The sequence below is a fragment of the Portunus trituberculatus genome, chromosome 37 (genome assembly GCF_017591435.1).
Source record: "Portunus trituberculatus isolate SZX2019 chromosome 37, ASM1759143v1, whole genome shotgun sequence".
In the NCBI taxonomy this organism is placed as follows: domain Eukaryota; kingdom Metazoa; phylum Arthropoda; class Malacostraca; order Decapoda; family Portunidae; genus Portunus; species Portunus trituberculatus.
The window spans coordinates 11,996,415-12,017,601 of record NC_059291.1 but is presented as its reverse complement, the minus strand read 5'-3'; the positions used below and the strand labels follow the sequence as shown (position 1 = coordinate 12,017,601).

Genomic DNA, 21,187 nt, shown 5'->3' with positions numbered 1-21,187 from the left:
AGAATGAAGCCGACGCGCTATTGGTCCGCTGCTGCCTCTCCTTCCCCCCTTTACCCAAATTATCAGCCGCCCATTGAAAATGTATGTGAACACCCGAGTTATGCTTCTTATTTTCCGTCTTATATCCATGTTTCGAAGCTACCTACCATATACTCGTAATAGTCGTGGCATACTGTGGCACAATGATTTAGACGGTAAATCTTTCATACAAATGAGATAATACAGTGTTTTCCAGCTTTGGTGCATTGGTTTATGCATGGTATAATAACGAGAGACAGGTAGACGCACGAGAGTCTTGAACTCACAGCCCTACTGGTAAGTCTTCTGAAACGCTGTTTCTGTGACGTCATCCACTCGCCTAGCCAGCTCTGATCGCGATAGTCTGCTACTCAATAAATCATGAATGATTAATATAAAACTTTTTTCTTTTCATGATCCATTAGTTATGCAGTTGAAAATTAAATATGATAGATACACATTAGTGATTGAATGTTGATGATATTTCATAGCGATAGACAAGATATTGTACGGATAAAGACATGTCAGATAGCCTAGTAGATGTGGCTCAAAAACATTGTTAGTGGATTTTTCAAGCCATATACATTATGCATAATTGCATAATGCACATTGATTTCCTCTAATCCTCTTCGCCTTCATGTACCTTCGTCGTCTTCTTCAGCACCTCACTGTTCTCTCTACATATAAAACTACAAGAGGCTAAAGGCTAATGCACGTATGAGTCTAAAGGCGATCCACACTATACAGGAACGGTCACGCTCTGTTTACGGTGCTGTCACATACTAAATGCATTTCAGTGGGGACCGTAAGCCATTGAAATGCATGTAATATGAATGGACCGTGAGTGCATACCGCTATTTAAACGTGGCAATCCATTCCTTTAGCTTGCATCGGCCCTAAACTATTCACACTTCATATAGGTACTTTATTCTTGAGTGTAAACCCATGGTACAATAACGAGAGACATCAAAAATTATTGTACCATGGTACAGTCAGTAGCCTGTAAGGCTGGCATAGCCTGTAAATTATGGACTAGGTCTAGGCTACTAGTAGAACTAATTTCGTTCATTAGGCATAAGCAGATTATACAATTTCTAATTTGGAGTGTTGAAACTGATCAGATTTAGCCAGTAAATCTAAGTTTCCTTACCTGTATTTTCTGCAGAAAGGCCACTTCCATTATCGTGTCCACGAAATGGCAGATTTTGATCAGGGACTGCCTCAGTTTTAGATCCCTCCAACTCCTTGGAACTGGGGAACCTAATAACTCATATTTCAAATTGCGCTTAATTTGGGCTGAACTAAAATGTTGCTCACAAATCACGGCATTATTTACGTTTACTGTGTCAGCACGATAGCATTTTTGGAGTCACTGTCTTGCGATGGTCTTGTTCTTGGGGAATTTATATTTAAAATTACTAGACTTGGCAGGCGTGCATCTATACACTGCACAAGGTCTAGCTTTGCCCATACTAACAATAAGAAATTAATATTAAGGCACATGAGACATACAATTCAAGATCAAATTCTGCCACACGTGTACACTCACTCGAAGATATGGAGTTGTTTACACGACCGGATGACGTCACTGAGTCAGCTGGTGGTTCCAATAATGTTCTCGTGCGTCTACCTATCAAAAAGTTATTGTACCATGGGTTTATGGACGATCTGAGCATGAAGCAGTGAACCAACTCGAGGGATGCCAAGTCGGCCGCACCGGAAACAGGTCGAGCGTCAATACAATTGTACGATTTAGGGAATTTTCCCTAGACAGAACAGTGTTAACCAACGAATATAAATAACTATGAGAGGAAAGCTTGAAAATAATGCGTCATTACGTTAAATTGTGGTTGATGGCAAGTATAGTAGTGTTTTCTTACCCTACTAGAGGGACTCATCATCGCTTACTTTCGACTTGAGATCCCTAAAATATTCAATTTTCCCTTCTTACATGACATATGTGATATTATATGAGTATGATAATTGTAGAAATATGTTTTATATCGAAAATGTAATATAACGTTTTAAATTTTCAGTAAATATTTGTATTACTGATCACTTACATATCAGTTCTCCCTGCTTTCCATCCCTTTCAACTTTCAAGTACTTAACACTCACCACCCTACACTCACGCATCTTACCATAACAAAGATCAGCTGATCGCCGTGCCGCGCTTCGCCACCCGCGTTGCTACCTCACACTCACCAACACACAATACTAACATTCTCTTTAATACTTTCCTCTTAGAAATAAGTTGATGGGTTACAAAAATAAAGTATACGTGTCGAACCTTGAACCTGTGGAGCCAGCCATCAGATAACTGGCATGCCCCTTCCTCGCCCATCTTCTTAGCTAAAGCACGCCCTTTCTCTTGTAACATTGGGCCTGTAATTGTGACTCCTGATCTTTTCAAGCTGAACCACTCGTATAACACTTTGTCCATCGTTTCACCACGATGATACTGCAGTGTGTGACGATTTTCCGCTGCTTTTGGGGTGTCGGTGGCTTTCATGTTATCGCGCAACTTTTTCATTTGGTAATTTAATGTCATAAATAGTTGATGAACCCACACCATATTCCGCCATTAGTTTCTGTCTGCTTTCACCTCTCTCTAATCGTCGACAAATGTCTACCTTCTGCTTAAGTGTAAGCACAACACGCTTCCTCTTTTCTACAACTTTAGGCATGATAAAGGAATCAGACAATAAACAGAGCACACGTGGGACTGAGTCACTGAGTGAACACAGTGTAGTGGACCGTGGGTGGCGCGAAGCAGTGCGCTCTGGTGGCGAGGGGACAAAGTATGCCTCGCGCGGGAATTTCAATCGATACACATCGAGTACACATTGATTTTTTATTGATTTTAAGGCTCGGGGAAAAATGTGCCGGATACTTGAAGTTGCCGGATACTCGAATACCGGATAAGAGGGATTTTACTGTACACAGATCTCAAGGTAAAATTGTGTCCTAGTATTGAAGGGGTTAGCATGACACTTTCCCTTATTCATTCTGCTTACTATCTGGTGATTTTAAGCACTTTCAAAAACTCATGTGGGGAATTAAAATAATGAAGACTGTAGCCATTAATCTTCTAACCTCCATAGACCCTTCGTAGTATAAATAAAATGGTCTAATCATACACAAATCTCAAGGTAAAAGTGTGTCCCAGTACTGAAGGGATTACATGTGTTCTCACCAGTCGTGGCAACAAAGCTGCCACAGGGGGACAGAGTAGCAGAGTAGGTGTCACCGTGTCGCGTGTCCACCATCTCCATCACCTCACCACGCAAACTCCAAATGATGAGCTGGTTCTTGTTGTTACAGGACATGATAAACTTCCCTGTCACCACCATGTCCAGCGCGATGACGTCCGCCTCCCCATCTTACTGTGAGGGGCCAACGTGTTAGGTGAGGGTTGTTTATGTATTTATTTATTTATGTAAGAGGGGAAAGCCAGCCAAGGGCAACAGAAAAAGTGAAAGAAATGGGTCCACTCAGAATGCAAGTCTTCGTCCACTGTGGAGGTCCGATTGAGTTAACCAAAGGAAAGTGAAGGAAACATGGATGCACACAACACACACACACACACACACACACACACACACACACACACACACACACACACACCACCAGAAATAAAGGACCTTCCCTATGAAGAAAGACTGACGGAAATGGAACTACCAACTTTGAAGGATAGACGGGAAAGAGGAGACCTACTAACGAAGTATAAGTTAGTAAACCGTATGGAAAAGATAGACAGACAAGACCTGGCAACACTGACGCAGGATGGAGATAGACGAACAAGAGGACACTCTAGATCATGAAAAGTCAGTGTTACCTCGGACACTCTTGTGCTCCTTTTGGCTGAAGTCCTTAGTGGTCCAGATCTGCACTGTGCGGTCTGTCGGGGGAAAGGACGGATGAGTCATGCTGTTGGGTGAAGGACAAGGGAGTGATGGTGTGGGTGAGTGTTTTGAGTGTTTTTTTACCCCTTCAGTACTGGGATATATTTTTATGAGTTTCGGATGTGATTAAACTATTTTATTGATATTAGCAAGGGTCTATGGTGGTCTGAATATTAACCTCAAACGATGGCAATGTTATTTTCTCTTCATTTCCTTTTAGTGACGGGAGTGGAAGTTGCCAGTCTTATTTATTCTTCCTTTGTGTTCCCTTGCAGTGACGTGTGTGTGTGTGTGTGTGTGTGTGTGTGTGTGTGTGTTTACCGAGCTATAGTTTTACAGGGCCTGGCCTTATGCTCGTGTGGCCCCGTCTCTATATCTACACTTATCCAATTTTTCCTTAAAACTATGCACACTCGTTGCTGACACCACTTCTTCTTTGTGTGTGTGTGTGTGTGTGTGTGTGTGTGTGTGTGTGTGTGTGTGTTTACTGAGTTACAGTTTTACAGGGCCTGGCATTACGCTCATGTGGTCCTGTCTCCATATCCACATTTGTCCAACTTTTCTTTAAAACTTTGCACACTCCCTGCTGACACTACATCTTCACTCAGGCTACTCCATGCCACTATACTTCTTTGTGGAAAGCTTAATTTTCTTTCTTTTATTATTATTTATACCATGTGGGCTTTACACGGAAATTTATGGGCTAAAGGGGATACTTTTTTGGGTACCTCCTATCTGAAAGCCCACCCGCTAGGAAACTGTTGCCCTGAGTGAGGAAGCCCAACCTACACTCGGACCGTGGACAGGATTCGAACCCGTGCGCTTGGCGACCCCTCGGACCCCAAAGCATGCATAATTCACATGGTTTTCACATCTTTGAAGCATCTTTCCATCCATCCATCCTGCTGCCTGGTATAGACAAATATCACCAACTTTTCTCCACCCACATTTCACACAAAGCCTCTGGAAAATGGAAGGGGAATGAAAGAATAAGAAAGTATAAAACATTTTTTATTTAAGGAATGGCAATACTATACAGACGAACAAACAGACACACGCACGCACACGCTGCCACTGCATTGCTAACTCTCACTCTTGTGTTTATCTTTACTCATGAATGACAATACTGTTCAAGGGTATCAATGTTTGTATACTGCTTTGCAAATACTGTCATTCAACACTCAAATACTGGAGTCGTCTGGAAACCTCCCTCCTCTCATTTTATCACCTTTATCAAGAGTTATTGTACTTTTTAATAGTAACTAAGGTCATTTTTATTTATTTTCGTGTTTAAAAATTAAAAAAAATGTAATGCTTATTAATAGTAAATAATTTTTGTTCATTTTTTTTTAACTTTCTAAAATGTCAATCACATCTTTAGAAGTCTTGAGAATCTAATGTGCTATTAATATAACTACTTTATATTTTAGGACAATTATACCCATGTTAAAAAAAAATCAGATATTAACCATTACTTATTTTCTTCATATATAATTCCTTTTACTACATCTGAGTTAAAATCCAAGCATTTATTAATCTACAATATTGACTCAGTTCCATTCAAAATTACACTTGAACCTAAACAACCACCTTTTGCATCACTCCTACGCATTTATTAATCCACATTATTGATTTGGTTCCATTCAAAATTCCACTCGATTCTAAACAGCCACCTTTCTGCATCACTTCCTCCTCCAATTGTACCCAAGTCAAAAAATGCAGGCTTTAATTTTTATATCTTTCTCTTCTAAAGTTTGCCTAATGTTACTTTCCTTCCATCTAAAGCTGCACAGAAAATAAAAACATCAAAACCTTTCTTATACTAAAGTGTAAAGAAAACAGAGAGAGAGAGAGAGAGAGAGAGAGAGAGAGAGAGAGAGAGAGAGAAATATTCCACGGTATCTACAAAATAGTGAGTTTGTCGATCTTACCATGCTAAACAATGTGACTAAGAAATTCACTAGCAAAAACCCCTCTTTATGATTGTGAGCTACCTCTTGTACCACACACACACACACACACACACACACACACACACGTATGTACATAAACACGACACATAAATAACAGAAGGACACGAGGACACACGTATAAAAATATAAAACTTGAAAATGCTGAGTTAGGACACCGACTTTGTGAACAATAAGACAGTGCAATGATTGGGCAGTCAACGCATGCACTAACCAGTAACCACTCCACCTGACTGTTGACTGGCTGACTGACTGACTGACTGACACACCGACCAAACGACTGGCTGAACTTATGTACTAATATAACTGACTGATTGAAGACTGATAAAACTGAAAAATTGGTAAAAAAAAAGACTGACAAAATGATTGGTTGATAAATTGAAAAGGTATGTAGATTGGCTATCGATTTGTGACTGGCTGACTGATTGCAGACTGATAAACTGAAAAATTGGCAAGACTGACAAACTGACAAAATGACTGGATAAATTGAAAACTTATATAGACTGGCTATCGAATTTATGGCCAACTGACTGATTGAAAACACTGAGAAACTAACAAACTGACTGACTGACTGATTAGGTGACTGGTTGAATATGAATGGACCGGCTGGCTGGACCCAGACCGACACCTCCCTCCACCTCGCTCCTGCCCGGTGTGTGTGCGTGTGTGTGTGTTGTATCTACTCTTCCATTGTACACACACACACACACACACACACACACACACACACACACCGCGTAGTGTAGTGGTTAGCATGCTCGACTCACAATCGAGAGGCCCGGGTTCGAGTCCCGGTAAGCGGCGAGGCAAATGGGCAAGCCTCTTAATGTGTGGCCCCTGTTCACCTAGCAGTAAATAGGTACGGGATGTAACTCGAGGGGTTGTGGCCTCGCTTTCCCGGTGTGTGTTGTGTGTTGATGTGGTCTTAGTCCTACCCGAAGATCGGTCTATGAGCTCTGAGCTCGCTCCGTAATGGGGAAGACTGGCTGGGTGACCAGGAGGCGACCGAGGTGAATTACACACACACACACACACACACACACACCTGTTGAACCTGTTGAACGAAGTTTTGAGCAGATAGTACTGCCCAAGGCCACGCTGATGCGCCGCCATTAGTAGATGCCGTCTGCTCGTTGTAGCGCCAGCTGGTCAGTGATGCTATTGCTGGCAGCACGAATGTGGTAGTGCGGCAACTTGGGTTGGTCTGGTACCGAACGAAGAAACTTGTCTAGATTATGCTTGAACTGGTCCGGGCTGATGTTTGAGTCGCGTAGGTGCCTTGGTAGAGCGTTGAAGAGCATAGGTCCTCTTGTCCCAAAAGCGTTCTCCTTAAGTGTTTTTATTTTTGTGGCCGCTCTGGGGTTTGCTCGATCCACTTGGCAAAATCGTCCCAGTCTTTGGTTTATAAATGTTCTTATACTGAGGCTGTTTATGATATAGCCAGTTATAATTTTGTATATGTAAATGATGGCATACCGTTCCCTGCGTCTTTCTAAGGAGAATAAATCGAGTTTTTGTAGTCTTTCCCAGTGTTTGATAGTTGTGATCTTACTTGTAAAGTTTCGCTGAACAGCCTCTAGTGATTGTATTTCACCAACTTTCCATGGGGACCAGAGCTGACAACAATACTCTAACTGTGGCAGTACGAGTGTTTTATAGAGTGTCAACATAGGTAAGGCGTCTCTTGTTATAAAGGTGCGCAGGATCCAAGCCTCTAGCTTTTTTTGTCACATTGGTTATGTGATTGGTAAAACTGCCATCACAGGTAAGGCTAATACCAAGGTCTCGTATGCATTCTTTTGAGTCAATATTAGAGCCATCTTGTGCTGCATAAACATGTCTAATATTATTTGCACCTTGTGTGTAACTCATGTGTTCAAATTTATTATTGTTGAAGGACATGTTGTTGTCACTTGCCCATTGATAAAAAGCCGAGAGGTCTGCCTGCAACTGAGTCGCTTCACACAAGGCCTTTAAACAGACTCCCCCAGTAACAGTACATACTATGATGCAGTGTGTGTGTGTAATTCACCTCGGTCGTCTGCTGGTCACCCAGCCAGTCTTCCCCATTACGGAGCGAGCTCAGAGCTCATAGACCGATCTTCGGGTAGGACTGAAACCACAACACACTCCACACACCGGGAAAGCGAGGCCACAACTCCTCGAGTTACATCCCGTATCTATTTACTGCTAGGTGAACAGGGGCTACACATTAAGAGGCTTGCCCATTTGCCTCGCCGCGCCGGGATTCGAACCCGGCCCTCTCGATTGTGAGTCAAGCGTGCTAACCTCTTCACTACACGGTGTGTGTGTGTGTGTGTTGCCTTCTCTTCCATTGTACATATTATGATGCAGTGTGTGTGTGTGTGTGTGTGTGTGTGTGTGTTAGGTTAAGTTAGGTTAGGTTAGGTGTGTAATTCACCTCCTCGGTCGTCTGCTGGTCACCCAGCCAGTCTTCCCCATTACGAAGCGAGCTCAGAGCTCATAGACCAATCTTCGGGTAGGACTGAGACCACAACACACTCCACACACCGGGAAAGCGAGGCCACAACCCCTCGAGTTACATCCCGTACTTATTTACTGCTAGGTGAACAGGGGCCTCACTTTAAGAGGCTTGCCCATTTGCCTCGCCGCTTACCAGGATTTGAAGCCGGCCCTCTCGATTGTGAGTCGAGCGTGCTAACCATTACACTACGCGGTGTGTAATTCACTGTTTGATCTGCTGCAGTCTCTGACGAGACAGCCAGACGTTACCCTACGGAACGAGCTCAGAGCTCATTATTTCCGATCTTCGGATAGGCCTGAGACCAGACACACACCACACACTGGGACAACAAGGTCACAACTCCTCGATTTACATCCTGTACCTACTCACTGCTAGGTGAACAGGGGCTACACGTGAAAGGAGACACACCCAAATATCTCCACCCGACCGGAGAATCGAACCCCGGTCCTCTGGCTTGTGAAGCCAGCGCTCTAACCACTGAGCTACCGGGCGTGTGTGTGTGTGTGGGGGGGGGGTGTTGCCTTCTCTTCCATTGTACATATTATGATGCAGTGTGTGTGTGTGTGTGTGTGTGTGTGTGTGTGTGTGTCTGTGAGTGACTACGTGTGTGCGTGTGTGTGTTTGTGTTTGGGTGTTTGTATGTACGTGTACGTGTATTACCTGTACGTGTGCCTGTACGGATCTCATCAGCTGAGGGTTTGAGGACAGCACCCAAACATTTTTGTATTTAATTATCTGCAAAAGCTGTTATTCCAACATTTACAATTTCGATTGAGTGAAGATATTGAAAACGATGTCTTGCTGCCAACTTTTCGTCGTGCTCTGCGTGGTGGCCGCCTTCGGGGGCGGCAAGGGAGACGTGCAGGAGCACGACGAAAAGTTGGCAGCAAGACATCGTTTTTAATATCTTCACTCAATCGAAATTGTAAATGTTGGAATAACAGCTTTTGCAGATAATTAAATACAAAAATGTTTGGGTGCTGTCCTCAGACCCTCAGCTGATGACGAGATCCGTACAGGCACACGAACAGGTAATACACGTACACGTACATACAAACACCCAAACACTTGATGGACGAAACGACCACTGATAGTGATGATACGGATAAGATTAGCTCAGACAAGATCATGAGTGATGCCATTGTAACTATTCTTGAAATGGAGGAACGAAGGTAAAAGGCATGGATGGCAAAAATGAAGCAGTTCTGGAAACTAAAGAAGAAGAGAACTTAACATTAGAGAAAACAATTGATAATAAGAACGAAAACATTTTTGAAACTAAGGAAGAGAACAGAACTGTGGAAAATTCTATTGCCGAGAAGAATGAAACCATCGTTAAAACCATTAAGCACAGGAACAAAACGGTACAAACACCTGTTGGTGATAAACACGGGACAGATATTGAAGCTAGTAAAGAGCAGGAGAATAAAATTTTGGATAAGATGGTTGAAAAGGGGAGAAATGATTTAGAAACTAAAGAACAGGAAAACAAAATCTTGCTATCAATCCCTGTTGCTAAGAACGAAACTTTGCTGGAAACTAAAGAGCAAGAAAACAAAACTGTGAATAAAGCAGTTATGGAGGATAAGAACGGAACCATCGTCGAAACTAAACAGCAAGAAAACAAAACTGTGGAAAAGACCGATGATAGAAATGGATCCATTGTTAAAAATAAACAGCAAGAACACAAAACTGTGGAAAAGATCGATGATAGAAATGGATCCATTGTTGAAAATAAACAGCAAGAAAACAAAACTGTGGAAAAAAAGTTATTGATAAAAACGGAACCATGATCGAAGCGAAACAGCAAGACAACAGAACTGTGGAAAATCCCACTGGCAATAAGAACGGAACCATTGTGGGAACAAAACAAGAAGAGAATAAAACTGTGGAGAAAAATATTGATAACGGAACGATTGTCGAAACGAAACAAGAAGAGAATAAAACTGAGGAGAAAAATATTGATGACGGAACCATTGTGGAAACGAAGCAAGAAGAGAATAAAACTGATGAGAAAAATATTGATGATAAGAACAGAACGATTGTCCAAACGAAACACCAAGAAAATAAAACTGTGGAAAATCCCACTGGTGATAACAACGGAGGAAATATTGAGGTTAACAAAAAGGAAGATTACAAGACCTTGCTGCTAGGGGTGCACGATAAGATAGAAACGGATAAAACAGTTAGAAAAGAGATAAAAGACAAAACATTTGAAAAAGCCGTTGTCAGAAACAACGAAACCGTTGTTGAAACCATCGATCAAGAAAACAAAACGGTAGGAAGACCCATTTGTGATAAAAACGGGACAGATATTGAAGTTTGTAAAGACGAAAAAAACAAGACCTTAGATAAAATGATGGAGAACAAAGGAAAAAATTTGGAAACTATAGAACAGGAGACCAAAGCATTGCCACTAGTCTCAGGTGCTATAAACGAAACTAAAGAGCAGGAAAACAAAACGATATTTTCGAGGAACGAAAAGGATGCGGAAACTATAGAACCACGTGAAGAAATTGCGTTGCCACCAATCCCAGGTGCTAAAAACGAAATTAAAGAGCAAGAAAACAAAACGGTATTTTCGAGGAACGAAACGGATGCGGAAACTATAGAACCACGAGAGGAAATTTTACCACAAGCGAACATAACTCCCGAGAGCGAAACAGAAACTGACGGAAACGAAAGCGAAATTCTACAGAACAAATCGATGAATCTAGAGACCACGATAGCGGATATTGAAGCGACCACGATAGCGATTGAGGAAAAAAGGGAAAGTATTCAAAAATTAAATGAAGATATCAGTAAACAAACAACACTTCTGCAAACCCGAACAGAAGATCTTGATAAAAAGTCGAATGAAATTAAAAACAAAATACTAGAATGGAAAACAAAACGATGCGATTAGAAAAGGAATCAGATGCGATGTTATTGGAGAGTGTCATACTAGGGGGAACGATGCTGCGTGTGGAGACAGAAACCGATGAGATTGAAAACAAAGCAGCTGGGTTGAAGGAGACGACCGAGACTGTGTGTGTGTGTGTGTGTGTGTGTGTGTGTGTGTGTGTGTGTGTGTGTGTGTGTGTTTTCGTCATGTCTTTCATTGAACAGATCATTATGGGGGAGAGAGAGAGAGAGAGAGAGAGAGAGAGAGAGAGAGAGAGAGAGAGAGAGAGAGAGAGAGAGAGCCTTTGCTTTGTCCCCCTCCACCTCCTCTTTTTTCTTTCATTTTATCCTCCTTTGCTTTGTCCTCCTCCACTTCTTATATTTCCTCTTTCTCTATTTCTTGTGCCTCTCCTCTTCCTTCTTTTTTCTACACCCACAGTAAGGATGCAGTGAAAACAGGCCACATTTTCTCAAGTTGTCTTTATGCTACCCAAAAAAATACACACACACACACACACACACACACACACACACACACACACATACACAGTCACTTACACAGTACTTACATACCATCACCTGACCATCTTAGTAATAGTAGTAGTACTAGTAGTAATAGTAGTAGTAGAAGTAGTAGTAGTAGTAGTAGTAGTAGTAGTAGTAGTAGTAGTAGTAGTAGTAGTAGTAGTAGTAGTAGTAGTAGTAGTAGTAGTAGTAGTAGTAGTAGTAGTAGTAGTAGTAGTAGTAGTAGTAGTAGTAGTAGTAAGTGAATAAGTGCTTTACAAACCCCCAATACACTTTAGCACTCTTTTAGCACAGCAGACCCCAAGAAACACTGGAAATTCAATGTAATCTTTCCTTTATTTGGTAAGGAATAGAATACACATCATTGGTTTTATTCTGAGCAACTCCCAAGCACCCTGAATGCCCTTGACACACAGCTGATACCATAGAGAACACAATGGAACACAAGGAACGAACGAATGCTGTCTGTCTCGTTCTCTTCCCAGCTCATAAGGAACATAATAGAACACAGGAAGAAAGAATGTTGTCTTGTTCTTTGCCCAACTCAAAGTGAACATGATAGAACACAGATGAAGGACGAATACTCTGTCAGTCTCTTGTGTCCTCCGTTTATAGGGAACACAAGAGAACACAGATGAAGAACAAAATCGGCTCTTTCTCACCACCTGTGTCTCATTTTTTGTTACTATCAACTCAGTGTAAAATGAGTGTAGTACTCTCTCTCTCTCTCTCTCTCTCTCTCTCTCTCTCTCTCTCTCTCTCTCTCTCTCTCTCTCTCTCTCCTTGAGCAGAAAATTAACTTTAATCACAACAAACTTAATCATAACAAATCTCTCAGTTTTTATTTATTTTCTTCATCAAACGAGAAAAATAAAGGAAACTTCTCTTTTACTTAAATAATCATGTTAAGGAAATTACTTAAGAGAACCATTCACTTAACAGTCATATAAGGGAAAATCTGGAAGTGTTTTTATTTCGAATTTTTTAATAAGTTTCATCTGGAATTACTTATAAGAGGATTTAAGTATGTGAGGGAAGATTAACTATAACATTACAATAAGTTAATTTCTTGTTACTTAAAGGAATGAAGGAACTGTGGCATCAGTATTATTCTTTTTCAAATTCAATATTTTGCTACTTAAAGAATGAAGGGATTAAATACAGTACAACATCAATATTCTCCTTTCCTGAACCTACATTTTCCTTCATAACAAAACATAACATAGAATTCATTCTTTCTTGAACCTAAAAACCCAAAAAAACATCAAAATTTTTAAACCTATAGACAAAAAAAAAAACTTTATTATTTATTCTTTCTCAATCCTAAAACCAAAAAATAACATCAAAATTTTTCTTTCTTGAACCTAAAAACCAAAACAAATCAAAATCATTCCTTCTCGAGCCTGAATTTTTGTCGTTGAAAAGAACAAAGTGATTCAAAACAGTACACCAATATTATTCTCTCCTGAAGCATCACCAGTGTTTACTTACAAGACATTGCTCGTGTTTACGTAACGGAAAAAATATTAATACTTTTTAAAAACTTTCCCTCTTTTCTTCTTTCAATCAGTTATAACCATTTTGTGAGAAAAGTATCATTTATTTATCATTGTATTTTTGTTAGTTATTTGCATAGGGTTTTTTTTTTTATTTTAATTTCATTTTACTGTCAGTGTCAACTTTTTTATCTACTCTACAAGTGAGGGACTTTGAAAACAAGTGTATATTTTTTTACAAGCAGCTGATCTAGACTTTTTTTCCTTTCTTTCCTTTTACAAGCACCAAGGATAAGTCTTTTTCATACCAGACTAAAAAAATATCTGTTCATGTTTGTCTCAATCTTCAAAGTCTCATCTCACCAAACATCATTCTGCCACCCACCTGATTTATGTCACTAATAACAGCCTCATCTCATTAAGCTCCTATTGTTACTCATCTCAGTCTTAAGAAGTCTCATCTCACCAAGCTCATTTCACATTCATATCTGTAATTTATCTTATGATCTTAGAATGCCCATCTTTTTAAGCTTATTTTTTCTCACTTCCTCATATCACAATCTTAAAACTTGTCTTACTAAGCTCAGTTAATAATTCTCTCTCTCTCTCTCTCTCTCTCTCTCTCTCTCTCTCTCTCTCTCTCTCTCTCTCTCTCTCTCTCTCTCTCTAATTTGGCTTATAATCTTAGAATGTCTCTCTTAGTAAGTAGAAAAAAGTTAAGTAGAAATAAGGCAAGATATTTTGTCCTGATAGATAAGAGGAATAGAGGTGCTTTGAGAGTAAAGGAGGAAAGGTTGTTTGTCTCGCCAAATAGTAAAGTAAGATAAACTTGCCAAAATGTGAAGGAACGGGCAATAAAATGAGGAAAAGAAAGGAAAGGGAAGAAAAAAAATGTGCTGAAGGATTAAAGTAAGGAAGAAAATTTTATCCTTAGGAGTGAAAAGATAAGATAAAAGAAAAGTGATTCTTGTGAAAAATTAAGAAATAGAAGAAAAGAAGGAAATAAAGGAAAAGAGGGATAATTGGAAAAAATCTAAAGAAAATGAATAAAATTGAAAAGGAATGTTATATATGAAGAAAGAGAAAAATGTGCAGTTGAAACTAACACACACACACACACACACACACACGGTCATGTATATAGCTAGAACAAAATGAAAAAAGGAATGTAGATAGAAAATAATGGAAAAAAAATATGAATAAAAGAATAAACAAAACACTAAATTGTTTCCAAAAAGTAGAAAAAAGAGAAAAATTGAAATATTGAGAAAATAACAAGAGGTCTTATTTATTTATTTTTATGTATATTTTTGTGATGAAAAGGAGAGAATGTGATGAAATAAAGGAAGAAGACATAGATAACAAAATAGTGATAACAAATATACATGGAAGAAACGAAGAAATGTGAGAAAAGAAAGAACAACAACAACAAAAGTAAAAAAGAAAGAACATTTTCAAATCAAGAAAGAAAAAGAAAAATCAACAAAAATCAATTAGAAAATCAAGAAAAAAACAAAAACAAGCAAAGGCAACAAAAACAAAATCAACAAATGAAAAAAAGAAAACAAGATAAAAAATGGAAAGTTAACAAGAAAATCAATAAAAGAAAATTCAACAAGAAAAATGAATAAATAAAAAGTCAAGAAAGATGAGATACACAAAAAGAGAGAGACAAAAAAGAGAGAGAGAGAGAGAGAGAGAGAGAGAGAGAGAGAGAGAGAGAAATATAACTTTCAACCAATAACAAACCCATTTATTCACAGAAAAAAAAGAAAAACACCCAAATTAAACAAAATAAGCTAGTTCTAAAGAGAGAGAGAGAGAGAGAGAGAGAGAGAGAGAGAGAGAGAGAGAGAGAGAGAGAGAGAGAGAGAGAGAGAGAGAGAGAGAGAAACTGAATTGAAGAGAAAATAAAAAAATCAGGGAATTGTTAATCTGAATGCTGACTGTCAGCACACTCGTTAAGTCACTGCCGAGACACAAAATTGAGAAAAAATAATAAATGAATCTGAACTACTTGAAAATAATAATAAATAAAGAATAAGTTAGATTTATATACAAAAAAAAAAAGGAAAAATGGAAGTTGTCTATAAAGGAAAAAAAGAAAAAGTTTAATATCGAAAAGGAAAGAAAAATATGAGAATGTTAAATAGATAAAAAAGAAATCTAGAAATGAGTTACTTGAAAAAAACGATAAAAAATATATAAAGTTAGATTTATAAAAAGAAAAAAGGAAAAGGAAAAAGTTTACCTAGAAATGAAAAAGAAAAAAAGTTAGATATAAAAAGGAAAAGAAAAATTATAAAAACATTAGATTGAAAAAACATGAAGTTAGATTTATAAAAAAGAAAAGGAAAAGGAAAAAAATTATCTAGAAATGAAAAAAAGAAAAAAATATCTAGAAATGAAAAAGAAAAAAAAGTTAAACATAAAAAGGAAAGAAAAGATACGAGAACAAAATGTGAAAAAAAGGAATCTTGTTATTTGAAAAGAAAAAAAGTAAACGAAAAACAGCTAAATTTAATAAAAGAAAAGTTAGTTACAGTAAAAGCCCTCTTATCCGGCATCAACGGGACCGCCGACATGCCGGATACCAGAAGTTGCCGGATACTTGAATAGAAATTAAATTATGTCCACAATCAGTTAACAGCAACATACTGCAACAATTATAAGAAATGAAGATTTCACGAGGGCCGACGTGTGTGCTGTGCCACTCAAACAAAGGCACACATCCACACCTATCATTCCATCGTTTTCCAAAGGAGGAACAGAGGTAATGTATTTCAGTTTATTTTATAACACTTTGCAGAATGGTACGTACCATTCTGCAAAGTGTTATGAAAATAAACTGAAATCCCTGTTATTTGTTGTGTGAGGTGTGTAACAGTATTTCATTGTCCATGTGACGAGCATGGGAAGGAACGACTCCGAGGAGGAAAAGTGTCACGTTTAGAGGTAAATTCACAGTATTGCCTTTTAAGTTATGTACATGGGGCTTCTTTCAACCCCAAAAAAAAAAAAAAAAAAAAAAAAAAAAAAAATATATATATATATATATATATATATATATATATATATATATATATATATAAATCTCTATCAAGTTATTGTTTATTTTTTTACAGTTATAATGGGTGTTCCAATTGCTAGTAATCAGCAGTTTTATGTGATGAGATAAACAAAACTTTTATGTGACTGGTGAGACAAAAAAAAAAAACATTTTTTGTATCTAGTGCTTTCACCTGTACGATATTGAGTGCATAGGTAACTAATACCATTCTCAAAGAAAATAGCAAACACAAAGGTAAGCTTAGGTGTAGAACATACACACTCTGCCTATATTTTTGATGAATATTAATTTTCATGGGGTTTACCTGCCTTAAGTTTCTCGAGTCCAGAAGATGTTAACAAAAATACAGGACTAGAGATGCTTAACTAAGGAACTTAATTTTATTGAATAAGTATTTATTCATACTTCACTTTTGTTTCATTATTAATGTTATTAATTATCTTGAATTTATTACATGTGGTCTTGTTTAAATGGAAAGTGTGACTCGTGTCACACACACACGCACACACACACACACACACACACACACACACACACACACACACACACACACACACACACACACACACACACACACACACACACACACACACACACACACACACATACACACACATACACACACAAAAAAATAAAATTAAAAATAATAATATATATATATATATATATATATATATATATATATATATATATATATATATATATATATATATATATATATATATATATATATATATATATATATATATATATATATATATAAACTCGTTGGTGTTAACATTCGGGGAGAAATTCCTTAGACAACATAATCGAAGCTGATATTTTCATGTGATATGCATTCGAATACATTAAAGTAGAACATCAATTAAAGCTGTATTCATCCTCTATAGAATAGTGAAAGCCGGAGTGGAATGTAGAAAAGGAATTAATGAAAATTCAAATCTGAAGATTACAGAAAAACCGAACTCATTTTGTTAAATGGTTTATCTCAAGGAGGTTGAATACTGGAAGGCGGCATGACATCACAAAAGTGAAGTCGATGCACTATAGACCGCTGCTGCCCCTACCCACCTTTGGCCCTTACATCCAGAACATTACCAGCCGCTCATCGCTCATTGGAAACACATAGGAACGCCCGAGTTACGCTCCTCATTTTCCGTCTTATGTCCTTGTTTCGAGGCTGCGTACCTTACATATGACATTAATCTTAATAGTTGGCATACCATACCACGAAGATTTAGATAGTAAATCACACACAGAAATTAGATAACACTTTTTTTTCCAGCTTTGGTGGACTTGGATGAGAGGTGGGAAGTTGTCTTTGGGGCAAACGTATGGCTGGACCAGGACCTGTACACATGTAAATATACATAACTTGAAACATATTAATTTGAGATGGGAATGGAATAGCCTAATATACCATCAATCAGGGGCCATCAATCTGGGAATATTTTTGGTGGGGATAAAGATTGGTTCCACTTACACTGAGTTGATATATATGCTGCTTGAGTTGGTGTCCGCTCGATCGACTTGTCCAAGTACACCCAGTGGACTTGGTGAAAAGTGGGAAGCTGTCTTTGGGGCAAATGTATATGGGTGAACTAGGTCATGTATATATGTAAATATACATCTGCATATAGATGTAATCATGTATCGTACATATACATGTGCATATAAATGAAGACTGAATAAATTGTATATCAAGTGAAAGTTGGCTTGAAGGTTGATTATTTTTTCTTGGTATAGCAATTATTTAACCACAGAGCGTTTGGAGGAAGTGGTGTGTGACATATGCTGCGGCGTCGTATGTGTGTATTTTATGTGTGTAGCGACTAGCGAGCGGACAGGGAGAGAGGAAGCTCCAAGGGTGGCATGCAGGTTACATGAATGACCCCTGGTCTGAAAAAGTCTCCCAGTCCGGCGTTTAAGGTGAAGGTTACATATAAGGCATACGGCGGCCTCGAAATATGGACTTAAGTCAGAATATAAGGAACGTAAATAGGACGTTTCTATGATTTTTAATGAGAGGCTGGTGGTAATGTTTTGGGACAGCAACCGACTAACAGAGCGTCGGCTTCACTTTTGTGACGTCATGCCACCTCCTATTCAACCTCTTTGGAAAACGCACACAGTTCTATGATTGGAGTACAATTTCTTTCCTTCAAATTATCATCCTATTCACGCTGGCTGCTGAGAACAGACTGCGCGGCTCGGGCCGCTTGGCCTCGATGTGTGACACGATACAAACCATGTGCCGCAAATCGCAATGGTCACGCAGCATAGTAGCCCTACGTGTGACACCGGCCTTAGGAAGCTTATAAGTAAGAAATGTGCTAAAATTATTTCAAACATAGCAGAATTATGCTGAAATCACGCTAAAAAGTCAGTTATGCGAAAAAATTAAGCTAAACACAGAATTTCAGTAGAAATTATGCTAAAACCAATACAAAATATGCTAAATTTGGGAACACTGCCGGTGCGCTGTTGATGGGCTGCGTCTGTCTTCGATTTGGCATGGTTACCTTAATTTGAGATTCCACTATTATATTTGTGTTCTTTTGTATGCATCTTTAGTTTATTTTCATTACACTTAATTTGGCCATGATATATTTCTTTACCTCAGCCGTTCTCTCTCTCTCTCTCTCTCTCTCTCTCTCTCTCTCTCTCTCATAAAGACTAAATTCTGACATTTTACGACAGTTTTTTGTTGAAACTGTAATGGCAGGACATCTTTCATCTTCCCTGGCTCAATATAACTAATCCCCAACTCAGACTCCAATCCCAAGGGAATGCTGCCCTCTCTCTCTCTCTACTACTACTTTTCCCGTGTTCCAAACTCCAAACTACGCGTAGTATTCTGTGTGTGTGTATGGTCCTGGAATATGCAGGCTGAGAGAGAGAGAGAGAGAGAGAGAGAGAGAGAGAGAGAGAGAGAGAGAGAGAGAGAGAGAGAAAGCCTTGTGTAGCGAGGTCGCGGGAGGAGAGGAGGTATACAGTGAGCTGGATCAGTAGAGTAGTTAGCATGAAAATAGCGATAAAAGATAGAAAGAGATGCAACATTTCGGCGGTGAGAAAGAACCTGAAGACAGTCAGTCAGAGGAGAGGAGTTGATGAGGCGAAAAAGCTTTTGATTCCACCCTATCTAATAAAGCTGTATGAGTGGAATCCTCCCAAACATACGAAGAGTACTCCATACAAGAACGGATAAGGCCCTTGTACAGAGTTAGCAGTTGGAGGGGCGAGAAAAACTGGCGGAGACGCCACAGAACGACTAACTTCATAGAAACTGTTTTAGCAAGAGATGAGATGTGAAGTTTCCAGTTAATATTATGAGTAAAGGAGTCTGAGGATATTCAGTGTGGAAGAGGCAGACAGTTGAGTGTCACTGAAGAAGAGGGGATAGTTATCTGGAAGGTTGTGTCGAGTTGATAGATGAAGGAATTGAGTTTTTGAGGCATTGAAAACTACTCAGTTTTCTCTGCCCCAATCAGAAATCTTAGAAAGATCAGAAGTCAGGCGCTCTGTGGCGTCCCTGCGTGATCTGTTGACTTCCTGAAGGGTTGATCGTCTCTGAGAGGACGTGGAAAGATATAGGAGTGGATAGGGCAAGAAGTTTGGTTAAGAAAGTCATGCGTTAATGAATAATAGAAAGTGAGTGGGTGATAGGACAGAACCCTGAGGAACACTCCTGTTGATAGATTTAGGAGAAGAGCAGTGGTCGTCTAGCACGACTAGAAACGGTCGGAAAGGAAACTTGAGATAAAGTTGCAGAGAGAAGGATAGAAACCGAAGAAGGGCAGTTTTTAAATCAAAGCTTTGTGCCAGACTCTATCAAAACCTTTTGATATGTCTAATGCTATAGCAAAAGTTTCACCGAAACCTCTAAAAGAGGATGACCAAGACTTAGTAAAGAATGCCAGAAGATCACTAGTAGAGCGACCTTGACGGAAGCCATACTAGTGATCAGATAGAAGAGTGTGAAGTGACAGATACTTAAGAATCTTTCTATTCAGGATATATTAAAAACTTTAGTCAAGCAAGAGATTAAAGCTATAGGACGGTAGTTTGAGGGATTAGAACGGTCACCCTTTTTAGGAACAGGCTGAATGTAGGCAAACTTCCAGCAAGAAGGAAAGGTAGAAGTCGATAGACAAAGTTGAAAGAGTTTGGCCAGGCAAGGTGCAAGCACGGAAGCACAGTTTTTGAGAACAATAGGAGGGACCCCATCAGGTCCATAAGCCTTCCGAGGGTTTAGGCCAGCGAGGGCATGGAAAACATCATTACGAAGAACTTTGATTGAAGGCATGAAATAGTCAGAGGAGGAGGAGAGGGAAGGACAAGCCCAGAATCATCCAAGGTGGAGTTTTTAGCAAAGGTTTGAGAGAAGAGTTCAGCTTTAGAGACAGAAAAGATGGCAGTGGTGCCATAAGGATGAAATAAAGGAGGGAAGATGAAGAAGTGAAGTTATTGGAGATGTTTTTGGCCAGATGCCAGAAGTCTCGAGGGGAGTTTGAGTTTGAAAGATTTTGACATTTTCTATTTATAAAGGAGTGTTTGGCAAGTTGAAGAACACAATTGGCATGATTCCAGGCAGAAATATAAAGTGCATGAGATTCAGGAGATGGAAGGCTCAAGTACCTTTTATGGGCAACCTCTCTATCATGTGTAGCACGAGAACAGGCTGTGTAAAACCAAGGTTTAGAAGGTTTAGGATGAGAAAAAGAATGAGGAATGTACGCCTTCATGCCAGACACCAGGGCCGTTTCTAGCTATTGGCGGATTGGGCGACTGCCTAGGGCCCCCAAGCCACCAGG

At 39.1% G+C, this 21,187-nt stretch overlaps 1 protein-coding gene across 1 annotated transcript in view; it reads right to left on the bottom strand.

The window, feature by feature from the left end:
- The window catches only part of LOC123514203, a 64,980-nt gene extending 62,504 nt beyond the window's left edge, over positions 1-2,476 (bottom strand). The window contains exon 1 of the mRNA XM_045271865.1: positions 2,309-2,476. Coding sequence (XP_045127800.1) covers positions 2,309-2,461 — 153 coding nt within the window. The 5' untranslated portion in view covers positions 2,462-2,476. The remainder of the gene's footprint in view (positions 1-2,308) is intronic.
- Positions 2,477-21,187: the final 18,711 nt, after the last annotated feature.